Below are 15,097 nucleotides of genomic sequence, written 5' to 3' on the forward strand. Positions count from 1 at the left end.
TGTCCTATCGATTTCAAACTTTGCATGGTGATTCCTTTAGTAATTAGGTACGATTTAAAAAGCGTAGCAACTCTATAATCATTACCAGAGTGTCCGTACGTCCATTTTAAACATGTAGATTTTTTTACTTTTTTAACAACAAATTTTCATGTGATCTAATTATCCCATTGATCTGATTTTTGGTATATTGATTTCTGGGACAACAAAGAACAATATTATAAGCAAAGCAACTCTATCAAGTCCTAAAAATGTAAGTATGTTCATTAACATTATCCTGTATCCAACAGTTTTTCAACAAATTTACTTACAATTTTGGTTTGACTCTTATACATCTATATTTTGATTATTCAGTTCTGACACTATACAAATGTTAATGTCCGTTTGTCCTACTGTTTCAGTGCTTCGCTTTTATGGATGTTGTCATCCTTGTTTATTTTGGGGTATAATTCTTAGCTTTTGGAGTGTTTTGCTTCATAAATATTGTATTCTAGTATAGAGTAAAATTTAGTTCATTAGATTTCATCTATCAAATTTCATTAAAAAATGAATTCTTTACAATATTGTATATCAATTTAATGAATTAGGACAATTCTAACATGCATAAATTAAAAAAAAAGAGCTGACCGTTACGGAAGGGCAGACTCTAATTATAGAAAAGCTTCGCTCTAGAAAAAAAACAGTAGTTCATAAGAAGAAAATATATTTCGTTATTTATCATTTTACAAAGATATAATATTAGTAGTAAACATCTTTTAGATTATTTTCCCTCAAAATTTTTAAATTTTCATTTACAAAAGTTTCAGGTTCTGCGTCACATTTTAAAGTTTAATTTGTAGTAAAAATTCTATTTAAATCCTTTTTAAAAGAAATCTAAACTAAAATAAAAGCAAATTTATTTTATGTTTTTTTTTTACAGTGGTGTATATTTGACTTAAGGGGGGGGGGGGGGATAAAAAATATGAATGGGGGGGAAAAAGTAAAAATTGGGAGAAATGAAAACATTTTTTTTCCATTTTTCTCCCCTCCTTGGGGGAAAAAAATAGGGAGGAGAAAAAACTAAAAAAATTTGCAGCAGGGGAAAAAGAATCTTGTGCAGAATTTTTAAGACGCACTGAATTTAAAGGATAATTATAGAATTTAAATTTGCTATTTTTGCCTAAATATTTATTTAGCTTGATTTATAACATCAATATATAAATTTACACTATTATTTTTAATACTTTAAGATACAAAATTAACACATAAAAAAGGCTGCATTTAAAGCACATATCTAATTATGGAGAAGAGGTGAATAAAAAGGCTATTTACGTTGGGTGTTTAAAGAAGTTGCATAGTAGTTTAAACTGAACGTGAAAAAAACTTAAAATAGCTACCTATGATTATATTACATATTATATAAGGAGGAGGGGGGGGGGGGGGGGGGAGGGTTAATGCAACCATCTCGTAATCAATGAGTAAATGGCACTTAGAATTCGAATTTCTATCTGAAATTTTGCATGAGTAATCCTTGGTAGGTCTATTTTCCCTTAATCGAACAAAAAGTTGGAAAAGTAAAAAAGATTACAAAATTTCAGTGCAATTTACTCAATGATTACGAGATGGTTGCATTAACCCCCCCCCCTCACTTTACAGAAAAAAACTACTATGTTGGCTGGGTGAAACATGGTAAATATCAATGTGACAACTTATACACAAAACCTTAATTTATTTCATGTTTAAGCCCCTTATTATTGAAAAAAATGTACTACTTTTTAAAACATTGAGATTAATTCTTAACATTTAGGTTTAAATTGAAGAAAAAAAATACACCAATAACGTAAAGAAATTAAGAATAATGATCTTTTAAGTTGAACAGAAATACTTTATATAATAATTATAATAATCCACTAATTATGAGATCCAATATAATAACTAAAAGCTTTAATTTTGCCTTATTACTTAATTTTTTAATAGAAATGTCCATTTTAAAATATAATAACTTACATTTTTAGGTACCATATTTAAGCCCAATATTTAAGTTCTTTGTTAATTGAAATTTCTTTTCTTAATATTGAAAAAATAGTTTTACATATTTTTCATAAAATAAATGAAACACTGTTAGTGAAAAAAATCTCCCAAATTTTCAATTCTTACAAATAAAAAAATCCGCGAAATCTAATTTTGCATCAATTTGACACATTTCGACTTGTGGTGAATATTTTATATTTTTGTTTACACTTTAACACAATGCACTTGGAGAATAGTCTTGAATAATATATAATTATCATTTTCTTATCATTATTACTGTCATATATTCATATATCATATATAATATACACATTTGTATTATCCAGTTTTTTTGTTCAGAAGCCGCGCTCAATAATTGCCCGCTAGTCTTTTCATCCTTGTTCAAAATACCGGTTTGTTCTGTATACAGTTGTGTGGTTAGGTTTTAAGAACAGCTGGTCTCTGTTGGGCGGCTGAAGAGTTGCGGATAATGGTTTAATAATGCTGTGCGGACTGTTTATAGGCCGCCATTTCAAGGTCGAACTTCTGTCTTAACTCATCCGCTCTGAAATTTAAAGAAAAATTAGATATTTATTATTTATCGCATTGAACTATTAAACAACTTTCCGCGGATCAGGGTTTCGGATCCGGATCCGCAAGGATCCGCATATTTTGAGTCCAAGGATCCGGATCCGGATCCGCAAAAAAAATGCGGATCCGGATCCGGATCCTTAGACTCCAAAAAATGCGGAAAAAATGGAAAAATCTACCTAAATTTATATAAAATCTCAGACATTCTCTTGATGAGAGCCAATCTTTAAGGTTTAGGTTCAGACTTGAAAATTAAAAGTATTTTTGACTTCGAATTGAAGAATAAATTTTTTTGAAAAATTTGGTGATTTTATTTTTATTGTCAAAGATCCGGATCCGGATCCAGTAGGATCCGGATCCGGATCCGCACTGACCAAATTTTGAGGATCCGGATCCGCATAAAATCAATGCGGATCCGAAACCCTGCCGCGGATATAAAATTGGTTTTAATATTATGATTTTTATATTCGTAAATAAATACATCATGATTTTTCAGTGTGACTACAAAAACGTTTCTTGTGCACCGGACATAAAACGGTTTCGAAGCCATACTGACAAATTTGAAAACATATTTTCTGAGGATTTTTGAAAGACGCTTACATTAAACAAATGACAACATCCATAAGTAGCTAAGCACAAAAAAATTATAGATTTACAGACGGACAAATTAGGATATAGAGAGAAAGGTTATAAACATTAAACATGAATCCTGGCAAAAATACAGGTTGGCGGTTTTCCTTTTAGTGCCATATCGACATCCTCCGTATTTTCAAAAAATATGTATATCAGATACTATGTAGCACCGTATGTTTAAGGCCCCCGTAGGAGTTAGACATAAGAAACTATCCCCCCCCCCCCTCTTATCAATGAATTTATAGAATAAAAGGGGAGATATTTTGTGCATAGCAATACACTTTGAGGGAAAGCCCCAAGCACAGTTTAACTATACCTAGCATGGAATCTCTGTTTGGACTCGGAATCCAGTTCTGACCAGCGTCGCCCCAGCTCCTTCGCCACGTCGGTCACACTCATGGTTGGGTGGTCCTCCTTCACCTGATCACAAAAAAAGACTGTATAATTTTGCCCACCAAGAGAAACAAGCATTTATTTTATATGAATAAAAGAGATAATAACATTATCCCCTTGATTATTCCCTTTTAACACGAACGCTAAAACAAGATTACTGCCGAATTTTTATTCTAGGCAAACAAAATTTAAAAATATCTAAGATAGGCTAATTTTCTTATGAGATAGTATTAGACACACATACATCCTACAACTTTAGCAGATTTTCGTAGTATTACGACTGAAAAATATTTTATTTTTATGCTTTTTCAGCCAAAAAAAAATTAAAATTCGATAAAAAAAAAAGATGTTGTGTGTTGTTTTAGAGGCCCTGGGGACAAAACAAAAAGTAAAAGAGGATCGTAAAAAGAGGGAGGTAGGTTGTGAGTTTTAAGGCTTAAAAATAGTAGTAAAACGATAATATTCCCTAAATATGTGTATTTTTTATTGAAAAGAACTATAGACAAAACTATTAGTGAAAAATATTTAGTGAATATTATTTTTCTACTAATGTTTGTAAGCCTTAATACTCACACCTCTACAGAATTTTTGCACAACCTACCTCCCCCTATATCAGAGTATTAGGATCCAGTGGAAAACGACTACATTGCAAGATCAGAGAGTTATAGTCAGCTTCAAGTCTATGTTTATTACCTAACCACTGAACGGACGTACGTACATTACCTAACAATATAGAAGCTGCGGTTGACGGAAACAAAAAAGTAAAACTTACCCTCGGCCTCTCCTCTGTAGAATAGATGAAGAAGGCGGTCAGAGGCTGCTTGGGCGCGTTCGGGTCCCGGCGCCGCTTGTGGGACTTGTACACGGGGCGGGGCTTCGTGTAGGTCGTGGCATGGCCCTGCGCTTTCCTATTAGTATTACTGAGTATAAATTATTATGTTTACTTGCAAAGTTGCGATGGTTATTCCGTCATGCCACATGGGCTTTGATGAAAATCAGATAACACCTCATCGTTAAAAGTTAAAACATTGAAATATATTAGGTAACTTGAATACATTTTTTTTGCAGACATAATTTTTTAACTTCGAACGCTCTGTAAAGTCAAAAAAGAAGTTGACAATCAGCTGAAATAATAATTTGAGTTTTTATACTAGGGTTGGCAATCCAAAGTCCGCAATCCGACTAATTTTAGGTTAGGTTAAGTAAGGGTTAGAAAATGGCCGCTGTAGGGGCTAGAATTTTCTTATTTCCAAAAAGACATTTAAAAATATTGCTAGAATCCGCAATCCACAATCCGCAAAAAAATAAGAATCCGCAATTCACGGATTAATCAGCTATTTTTTGGGCGGATTTTTGTATGCATCCGAATCCGATTACAAAAGGGGGGGGTTTTTTAATGCAACCATCTCGTAATCAGTGAGCAAATGGCACTTAGAATTCGAATTTCGAGCTGAAATTTTGCATGGGTAATCCTTGGTAGGTCTATTTTCCCTAAATCGAACAAAAAGTTGGAAAAGTAACGGCTGGCGGCTGCAGCTCAGCCGTTTAGCCGTTTTTGGCCTATTTTTAGGGCAAATTCATCATTATTTACGTAGGAATCAACTTTTTAAAACATAGTTTTGGTTTAATTCATATTAAATGATAGCAATAACCATTTTTTAAATTTCTAGTACCAGCTGCTAAACGGCTAGAGCCGGCTGAAAACGGCTGGGAGCGGCCAAGAGTATAAAGAGTAGATAGGGCTTGTGACATGTCTAGGGGTAGGTTTTTATGGGTGCTGAGCTCAAAAATACTACTAAAAATAGTGACGGCCAAACCATATGGCAGCTGGGTAACAGCTGCAGCTCAGCTGTGAGCGGCCAAGAGTAGAATGAGTAGATAGGGCTTGTGACGTGTCTAGGGGTAGGTTTTTATGGGTGCTGAGCTCAAAAATGCTACCAAAAATAGTGGCGGCCTATCCATGTGGCAGCTGGGTAACGGCGGCAGCTCAGCTGTGAGAGGCCAAGAGTAGAATGAGTACATAGGGCATGTGACATGTCCAGGGTTAGGTTTTTATGGGTACTGAGCTCAAAAATACTACCAAAAATAGTGATGGCCAATCCATGTGGCAGTTGAGTAATAGCTGCTGCTCAGCTACGAGCGGCCAAGAGTAGAATGAGTAGATAGGGCTTGTGACGTGTCTATGGGTAGGTTTTTATGGATGCTGAGCTCAAAAATGGTACCAAAAATAGTGGCGGCCTATACATATGGCAGCTGGGTAACAGCTGCTGCTCAGCTGCGAGCGATCAAGAGTAAAATGAGTAGATGGGGCTTATGATGTGTCTAGGGGTAGGTTTTTATGGGTGCTGAGCTCAAAAATGCTACCAAAAATAGTGGCGGTAAATCCATAAGGCAGCTGGGTAACGGCCGCAGCTCAGCTGTGAGAGGCTAAGAGTAGAATGAGTAGATAGGGCTTATGACGTGTCTAGGGGTAGGTTTTAATGGGTACTGAGCTCAAAAATGGTACCAAAAATAGTGGCGGCCAATCTATATGGCATCTGAGTACATAGGGCTTGTGACGTGTCTTGGGGTAAGTTTTTATGGGTACTGAGCTCAAAAATGCTCCTAAAAATGGTGGCGACCCATCCATATGGCAGCTGGGTAACAGCTGCAGCTCAGCTGGGGGAGGCTAAGAGTAGAATGAGTAGATAGGGCTTGTGGGCTGTAGCTGTTACCCAGCTGCCATATGGATGAGCCGCCACTATTATTGGAGATATTTTTGAGCTCAGCACTCATAAAAACACGCCACAAGCCCTATGTACTCATTCTACTTTCAGCCGCTCCCAGCTGAGCTGCCGCCGTTACCCAGCTGCCACATGGATGGGTCACCACTATTTTTGGCAGCATTTTTGAGCGCAGCACTCTAAAACACATCACAAGCCCTATCTACTCATTCTACTCTTGGCCGCTCCTAGCTGAGCTGTAGCTGTTACTCAGCTGCCATATATGGATTGGTCGCCACTATTTTTGGTATCATTTTTGAGCTCAGCACCAATGAAAACCTACCCCAAGACACATCACAAGCCTTATCTACTTATTCTACTCTTGGCCACTCGCAGCTGAGCTGCAGCTGTTAACTCAGCTGCCATATGGATGGGTCGCCACTATTTTTGGTATCATTTTTGAGCTCAGCACCCATGAAAACCTACCCCTAGACATGTCACATGCCCTATGTACTCATTCTACTCTTGGCCTCTACCAGCTGAGCTTCGGCCATTACCCAACTGCCATATGGATGGGCTGCCTCTATTTTTGGTACCATTTTTGAGCTCAGCACCCATAAAAACCTACCTCTAGACACATCACAAGCCCTATCTAATCATTCTACTCTTAGCCGCTCGCAGCTGAGCAGCAGCTATTACTTAACTGCCATAGGGATTGGCCGAAACTATTTTTAGAAGCATTTTTGAGTTCAGCACCCATAAAAACCAAATCCTGGACACGTCACATGCCTCATGTACTCATTCTACTCTTGGCCTATCTCGTCTGAGCTGCGGCCGTTACCCAGCTGAGCTGCGTCCATTACCCAGCTGCCATGTGGATGGGCCACCACTATTTTGGTAGCATTTTTAAGCTCAGCACCTATAAAAACCTACCCCTAGACACAAGCCCTATCTACTCATTCTACTCTTGGCCGCTCGCAGCTGAGCTGCAGCTGTTATCCAGCTGCCATATGGATTGGCCGTCACTATTTTTAATAGCATTTTTGAGCTCAGCACCCATAGAAACCTACCCCTAGACACAAGCCCTATCTACTCATTCTACTCTTGGCCGCTCGCAGCTGAGCTGCAGCTGTTATCCAGCTGCCATATGGATTGGCCGTCACTATTTTTAGTAGCATTTTTGAGCTCAGCACCCATAGAAACCTACCCCTAGACATGTCACAAGCCCTATCTACCCTTTATACTCTTGGCTGCTCCCAGCCGTTTTCAGCCGGTTCTAGCCGTTTAGCAGCTGGTACTAAAAATTTTAAAAAATGGTTATTGTTATTATTTAACATGAATTAAACCAGAAATATGTTTTAAAAAGTTGATTCCTACGTAATTAATGATGAATTTGCCCTAAAAATAGGCCAAAAACGGCTAAACGGCTGAGCTGCCAGCCGTTACTTTTCCAACTTTTTGTTCGATTTAGGGAAAATAGACCTATCAAGGATTACTCATGCAAAATTTCAGATTGAAATTCGAATTCTAAGTGCCATTTGCTCACTGATTACGAGATGGTTGCATTAAAAAACCCCCCCTTTAATAGATTGCCAACCCTATTTAATACTATTGTCTATGTTGATTAAGCTTTTCAACATAAATGAATATTTTATTTCTAAAAGTAAAACACTTAGCATTAAGATTGTCCCTTCCTTTGATCTAAAATTAACCTATCCCTGAAATTTATTAATAAAAATCAGGTAAAGTCTAACAGGACACAAAATCCGAATTTGAAAAGATAGACACCTGAGGTCTTGGTGTCTAAACTCGTAAACCATTTTCTCTGTTGGGTCCAGCCGGTTCCAGCGGGCGGTCAACTCTTTGGCTACCTGAACACAGACAACAAACGGTCAATTAGGCAAGTTATATCTGGCAGAAGTATATAATTTTTTTTTAAAAATCTCAACAAATAAAAACACAACAACTGGACAAGAATAATTTTCTCGGATGCAAAATATTTCAAACCCCCCTCCCCCCCACTAGTCTTTTCCCTAAGGATGGGGAAAATGGAAAATTCGCCAAACCTTATTTTATTCATTTTTTGGCCCTCATTTTTCTAGTTCTTTTTCTCCAAGGGGAAAAAAATAAAAATAAAACGTTTTTTCCTACTCTTTATTCACCCCTATCCCCCCTCTTTTAGCAGGGAATATTATGCAGAATTTCTAAAAAGACATTTGGAATAACAGTTTTGGGATTTGAATAAAGTAGGCAAATTACACACAATAATCCGTCCACCTTAAAAAAGGAATAAGAAACAGACGAAAACTTTTGTTAAGGATCTTTGTCACATAAAATTCATTTCAATAATAGGAGCAACGAAATTTTTGCACGACATAATTTCAAGAGAGCTATCTTAATTATCTATCCCAAGAAATTCTAACAGCGGAATTATTATATAATATGGTCAAAATAAAATTCTGTACACGTTCTAACCAATATTATGGATGGGAACTTAGTTCTACACTGCATTATCATTGGTAAAATTTACTGATTAGGGATCTATATATTCTATATTCATTAGGGAGTCCTTACCTCGACAATGGAAAGATTTGGATTCTGTAGCCTGAGCTTCTGTGTCTCCTCCTGGGCGAAGATGTAGTAGCCGCTCTTCTTGTTGCAGATGTCGGGGATGTCGGACGCCTTTTTGCCGCCGCCGCTTCCTCGGCCCGTCTTCGGGGAGGTCTATTAAAAGAAATCCAGGTTATTTTCAGCGGAAAGGTTAAAAACATAAATTAAGTTACATTTTGGGAAGCATTCTTTATATATTTTGACTCCCAACGTTTTCGCCAGTCGATGGAATCAAAATAAACATTTCTTTCTCTCTATTGAAATCTATGGGAGGTAAAATATGTTGACGGTAGTGCCTATCAAGCCTCTCTCATTTTTGTAAAAAAAAATTAAATAATAAACCCTTTAGTTTTTCGTTAATGTTTTACTTTAGGTAGGTTTGTAATATTGGGAGCAGGGTAACGCCAAAATGTTAGGAAACCCTGCAAGGATTAGGCACTAAGAAAAGGTATTTCTCGAATCGTATTATTAACAGCATTCCGCGGATATAAGATGTACAATTATAAGATTAAAAACAGGTTTATTAGCCCCGAGATGCCGAAGGCACGGGCTAAAATACTGGTTGTAATCTTATGTTTGTACATTTTTATATTCGTAGAAAACTGGATATAATACGATGCTAGACATATTTTTTTCGTATGTATGAGAACCGGTTCTTATCCACCGGATATTATTCGGTTTCAAATGAATACGAGAAGAAAAATTATCTACCCCTGATTGCAGAGATTTTAAAAATGCCTATCCTTGTTGTTGTTGTTGTTGTTGTAGCCATGATTCTCTGAAGTTAGGACTCAGATGCACATGGAGACTGGAAGTGAGAATCCTTTGGCCAATCCTAGATTGGTAAGCTTCGCGCACAGCTAATTGCATTCTATGCTACATTACAAGCTGACCCGCAATTCTCGTGGAAGCTACTCAATTATTACATCACCCTGGCCTAGAGTTTTGGCAGGTGTTCCATATTAAGCCACCCTAATTAATGGCACTCTCATACGAGGAGTATGGATGAGGAAAAGCATGGTTAGAGCTGCTTGATTTGTAGAATCCTAACTTCCTACAAATCTCCCCGCTTACAACCCTAGGGCATCTTAGGGAAGGTTGCGTGATCGCAATCTGACAAATTGCGACAGCATTTGTCAACCAAGTGCAAAGTCTATGTGGGGACTTGAACTCGGTTTCTCCCAACCACAGCGTAGTGCGCTAACCACTACACTATGGGACACCCCTATCCTTATATAAATAATAAAAGTATGATGTCTTTCTGTCTGTATGTGTGTATGTACAATGTACATTCAGTTATCATTCAAATGTCATTGGCTTATTCACAGAAAGAAACATAGTTGTTTAAGTTCCAATTTTTATTTCAGAATAGGGATTTTTCGCATAAATTACAAGATTATCACTAAAAATACCTTACGCAATGAACACAAAACGTTTCAGCATCTCTATGCTGATTTAAAGAAATAAGACGCTTAAAAAAGTTTATGGTCTTGAAACCTAAATATTTCGTGGAACTATCTCTTCTATTCAGAAAAGAATGTATGTACGGACAGACGATAGTTGTAGAGCAGCTTTGCTAGTAAAAAAATAAAAATTTATAACCTCGCTAACCTGCTGCACGACTTGGGGGTTTGTACTTGTGCTATAATTGATAACCAGACCATTGTTATCAATAACCTAAAAAAAAATTAAAGATGAATACCATAATTTTACGTTTTTCTTAGGTATTTTATAGAGGGATTACATAAATTCGACATTCACCAATAAGATTATAAATCGTTTTACAATTAAATCGAACATCAAAATTATTGGTTCAAAAGTTTAGCACTACAGGGTTAACCTGCTAATAGGGGGTAGGGGGGATAAAAAATATGTGGTTGGAGGAAAAATGTAAAAAATAAGAGAACTTCAAATATTTTTTTTTCATTTTCCCCACTCCTTAAAGAAATTTTTTTTTAAAAATACGTGGGAGAGGGGATAAATGAATAAAATAAAGAGTTCTTAAAATAATTTTCTATTTAATAAAAGTTTTTGCAGCAGGGGGGAAAATGAATCTTGTGCAGAATATACAACCATGTTTCTACCCCAATTTACTGACAAAATAAATGATTTTTAAAGTCACTTAAAATCTTGCGAAATAGTCAGGGATGGATGGGTTACATGAAAACAAACTGAACTGTACCTGGCCGTTATAATCATATGAAAAGGTTGCAATCTGTTCGCCGGTATTGTTAGAGGTTGTCGCTGTCTGTTGCAGAATACCATTGCTCAACTAAAAATAATCAGCATTTTATATCATGTAGTTTTTAAGATAGGGCAATTTAACTTATCTACCTATTTATTTATTTTGTAAAAATGCTGAAAGTTGCATGTTTTAATTTGCCATAGGTTTCTGGTAAAATCCGTAAGAGTTATGAATTTTAAGTTAAAAACAGTAGTAGAACGAAAAAAAATTATGTTAACTTAAAAAAAAATTGTCTATAGTTCTTTTCAATAAGAAATACACATATTTAGTGAATATTATCGTTCTACTACTATTTTTAAGCCTTAAAACACACACCCTTACGGATTCTACCAGAAACCTACCCCTCTCTTAAATAAGGAAGGGAGGTTTATGTAAAAGATCTGTAAAATAATTTTTTTTTATTTTTTATTCATTTAGATGTAGTATAATACTATAGGCTTATGTACCAAGTTTCAAGAATGTAGCTCAATATTTAGACCATTTTGCTCACTGTTTAAGTTAAAATGTCATTACGCCCCCCCCCCCCTCTTAGATAAAAATTATCTAAAAGGAGGGGGGGGGGGGGGGGCTTCAACTTTTTTTTTAGGCACAGAAATAAATGTTCATAATTTTTTGGTCTTTTAAAGCATTGTATTGGATCTTTATATCAATTTTCTTTCTCTTTTTAAGAATCTTACTTTCTTCGACATTAATTTAAGTGACTATCTTCAATAACAGCTAAGAAATTCATAATTCCCACATAGCTTTACGGACGGACGGACAAATTGCAGCGCAGCTTCTCTACAATAAACTTACTGTGTATGTAGGCTGGACTGCTTGCTGTTGCTGGTTTATCTGATTGGCGGTTTCCTCGAACCTTAACAAATATTTTCGTATTAAAGCAAAGTTGCTTAAAGTTTTGTATAAACGAATTGTCCTCCTATCATTTAAAAATTGTAAATTAAATGATTCATGTCATCCTTGTTACCATATTTATAATAAACAAAAATTCACGGTAGGATAAACGGACAAAGTAAGCTGTAGTTAAGAAATTTAGGATTCATGTAAAGCGCTATGACGGACAGACATTAAAGTAAACAGTAGAGTTGCTTCGCTACAAAAAAAGAAAATATAAAACAGATGGAACATTTCATTTCATGACTAATTTTTATAATAGAAATTTAAATATGAATCATCAAATTTTGGAAGGAGTATAAGGAATTTTCCCTCGAAGTGACTTGTCGAGCACTACATCCCTCTCACCCTTTTAAAAATTGTTTATAACTTTAGGTAATGTGAGTTTAATTTGGATACTGGGTAGCCCAGCAGCAATAATGAAATGATAGGACAACCCCCCCCCCTCCCCTAATTTGTCATAAAAAAGGAGGGGGGGAGGGGGGTTTCGATGCTCGATATGCATTTGAAGGGAAAGTACCGCAATACCTTTGTCTGTCCTGATCTGACAGGTTGTACCACCAGACGGAGCACTGTTTGTTAAACTCCTCCACATCCTTCACTTTGTCCGGGTTCTGAAACTTATGCTGGGAGAAACATTTCTGTACGAAAACCTGAATTATAGCAGACAACATTAGTTTTCATGCAAACTTATGACTTTTAAATGAAAAACTTCGTAAACAGGCCATAAGCCCCCTTAGAATGCTTGGAAAATATAAATCAGATGAAAAATAGCAAAAATACGCTAGATAAATGCATTTTTAGAAAGTGGGAGTCGCAATACAAAATTTCTGGATGCCATTGTTTTAGAGGTCCTTGGGGCCATACAAATTATAATGATCTAGACTTCATATGTAAATTTCAGTCTGACTTAGAAACTGCTTCCTGTACGTTGGATTAGAACCGGTTTTATGTCATGCTGAAAAATCATTTATAGCATCGTATACAAACATTTTTCCATGGATATCAAAATAAAATATAGGATTGATATCAGTTTCATTACTCGAGCCTTCGGGCCCTTTTGGATCACAAAACTGACTTTTAAACTTAAAAATTTCCTTTTAATATCTGTGGAAACCTGTCTATAATACGATGCGATAATTAACTATTCTTAGTAACAACAACAACAGTTATTAGATTGACTTTACCTCGTATCCTGTTGTCTTGTTCGCATCTGAAGCTGCCATGCTTACTACTCGTTCTTGTCCTTTTGTATGACTGGGTAAAAGGTAGCCCTGCAATAATATACATACATTGTCAATAAATCACTGTGTATGACAAAGTAGTCCTGTTATAAAAGCTCAAATTATAATTCGGGAATTTAATAGTTGTTAAAGGCAGCGCTTTACTATAATTCTGTATTTTTTGTCGGTCCGTAACAGAGCTTTTATCGATAATTAAGGCTTATTAGAATCGCCCTATAGATATTAAACCTCATATTGTCATTTATGTAAATTTAGAAAGCAAAGCATCTCTATAATCATTACCAGAAAGTCAGTATGTCCATTAAACATGATTGGAAAATTTTTTAATGCAAAATCTTAAATGATAACTACCTACTTCTTGAATATTTATTTATATAGTACTTCTCAATATTATATTAAATGCACTGTCATTAATGTTTGAAGGTCTGGTTTATTAAGTTTCGCTTTTATGGATGTTGTTATCCTTTTCTTATTGTATTTAATTTAGAATTATTTGAAGCGAAGCATTACAACATTTGTACTTTGAAAAGCATTTTTTTCAAGCTGTTTTATGTTTTCATTTGTCTTGAACGTTAAAAACATGTTGGTAGTTTTAAAAGATATCTTGCAATTATTCATTGTCTATTACTTTATTTATAACGTTTATAATAACCAATTAACAAGAACGAATTAAAAGACGTACCGTTTCGTAGGTCCCGTTTCTGGCGTTATTTGTATTCTGTTTCTTTGGGGGTTTGTCACCTGTATGAACTCGCATATGACGGTTAACCTTAAATAATTATAATGTATTTTATGTAAATGTAGGGTAGCTGCGCTGCTGAGTAGTTTATTGTGTCAAACTTTTCGACCATTAAACATTTGGTGGATTTTTTTTCTTTTAAATGGCGGAAAAATTACCTATGTGTAAAAATAAATATTTTTAAATACCTATTCTTAAAAATTTCACAATATTTTTATTTACTTCCATTCACAAATACGCTTTCACCTCACAAAATCAACTGAAGAACTGTCCTTCCCCTATTTTATGGCGTCCCTTTGAGTCCCTCTGCTCGCTTTGACCGCTCAAACTGGTTTTACAATTGAAAGGGGAGGCAGAAGCAAAGGGAAGGGGGTAAGTATAGAAAGGGGAAGGGGTGTGTAGACATGTGCAGGGAGGGAGGTAGAAAGCAAGGTAAATTGGAAAATGAGACGTGGTGTGATTGGTACAATTAAAACGGGGGAGAAACGGGTGACTAAAGTGGAGTCAGGAGAGTAATTAATGAGAAAATGGGAAGATATTTTTTAAATGACCTTCATTTTGGTTTGACAGATAATTTCAGTTTTGAGCAGTGACGCAGTCTCGCTAGTAGCTACGTAGGTCAGTCCGACATGATTCAGATTGTAGCAACCAAATTAATATTTAATTTTTTTTTAATATTTCAAAATTTTCTTTAGGGATACAACAGACGAAGTCGGTGGATGAAAGATCGAAGCCCTACCTTCCATCTATCCTTGAATTCTTTTCCACAAACACCGCAGGGAATCACCATTGTTTGAAGGACACCCTGTATACAAATAATACATATTGTACAACTTCTTAATTTTAATTAAAACTTAATGATTTACAACAAAATATTGGAACATATGATTATTGATTGATTGGTAGACTGACCTGTATATTTAGACCCTATAATGGCAAACCATTATAGTCTTCTTGGCCATGAGAAACAAGGTATCTGAAATTAATATTGCCTTTTAATTTCAATGCAATTTAAGGCACACGTGCCTTTTCATGTAGCGAAGCTAATCTATAAATACAA

The 15,097-nt window shown here is 35.7% G+C and overlaps 1 protein-coding gene across 12 annotated transcripts; it reads right to left on the reverse strand.

Annotated features, from left to right (window-relative positions):
• Positions 1–683: 683 nt before the first annotated feature.
• LOC145333428 (uncharacterized) lies at positions 684–15,097 on the reverse strand. Of its 12 annotated transcripts, XR_013884498.1 has the most exons (14): positions 14,950–15,097; positions 14,777–14,842; positions 13,981–14,067; positions 13,242–13,328; positions 12,583–12,707; positions 11,956–12,016; positions 11,098–11,187; positions 10,518–10,592; positions 8,880–9,029; positions 8,094–8,176; positions 4,376–4,523; positions 3,527–3,630; positions 1,157–2,551; positions 684–806 (listed from the first exon to the last, which is right to left on the reverse strand). XR_013884498.1 is itself a non-coding variant. In XM_080178558.1 (13 exons), the coding sequence occupies exons 2-13, from the start codon at positions 14,825–14,827 to the stop codon at positions 2,482–2,484; spliced, it is 1,122 nt and encodes a 373-aa protein (XP_080034684.1). In that variant the 5' UTR covers positions 14,828–14,842; positions 14,950–15,097; the 3' UTR covers positions 684–2,481. The 12 variants fall into 12 exon arrangements, 10 of the variants coding, with proteins under 10 accessions (XP_080034684.1, XP_080034683.1, XP_080034687.1 ...); XR_013884499.1 differs by lacking the exons at positions 14,777–14,842; positions 14,950–15,097 and adding an exon at positions 14,226–14,368 and having other exon boundaries at positions 4,376–4,511; XM_080178558.1 differs by having other exon boundaries at positions 684–2,551; positions 10,527–10,592.

Source organism: Acartia tonsa, chromosome 12 (genome assembly GCF_053477335.1).
Source record: "Acartia tonsa isolate MP-2025a chromosome 12, ASM5347733v1, whole genome shotgun sequence".
NCBI classification, from domain to species: Eukaryota; Metazoa; Arthropoda; class Copepoda; order Calanoida; family Acartiidae; genus Acartia; species Acartia tonsa.

Coding starts and splice junctions, on each gene's coding strand:
- LOC145333428 (XM_080178557.1), bottom strand. CDS start 14,827: ATGGTGATTCCCTGCGGTGTTTGTGGAAAAGAATTCAAGGATAGATGG. Junction 9,030..10,517: donor TCGTGCAGCAGGTTAGCGAG/GTTATAAATTTT, acceptor TTCTTTTAATAG/ACCTCCCCGAAGACGGGCCG. Junction 3,631..4,375: donor CTACAGAGGAGAGGCCGAGG/GTAAGTTTTACT, acceptor TTTTGTGATCAG/GTGAAGGAGGACCACCCAAC.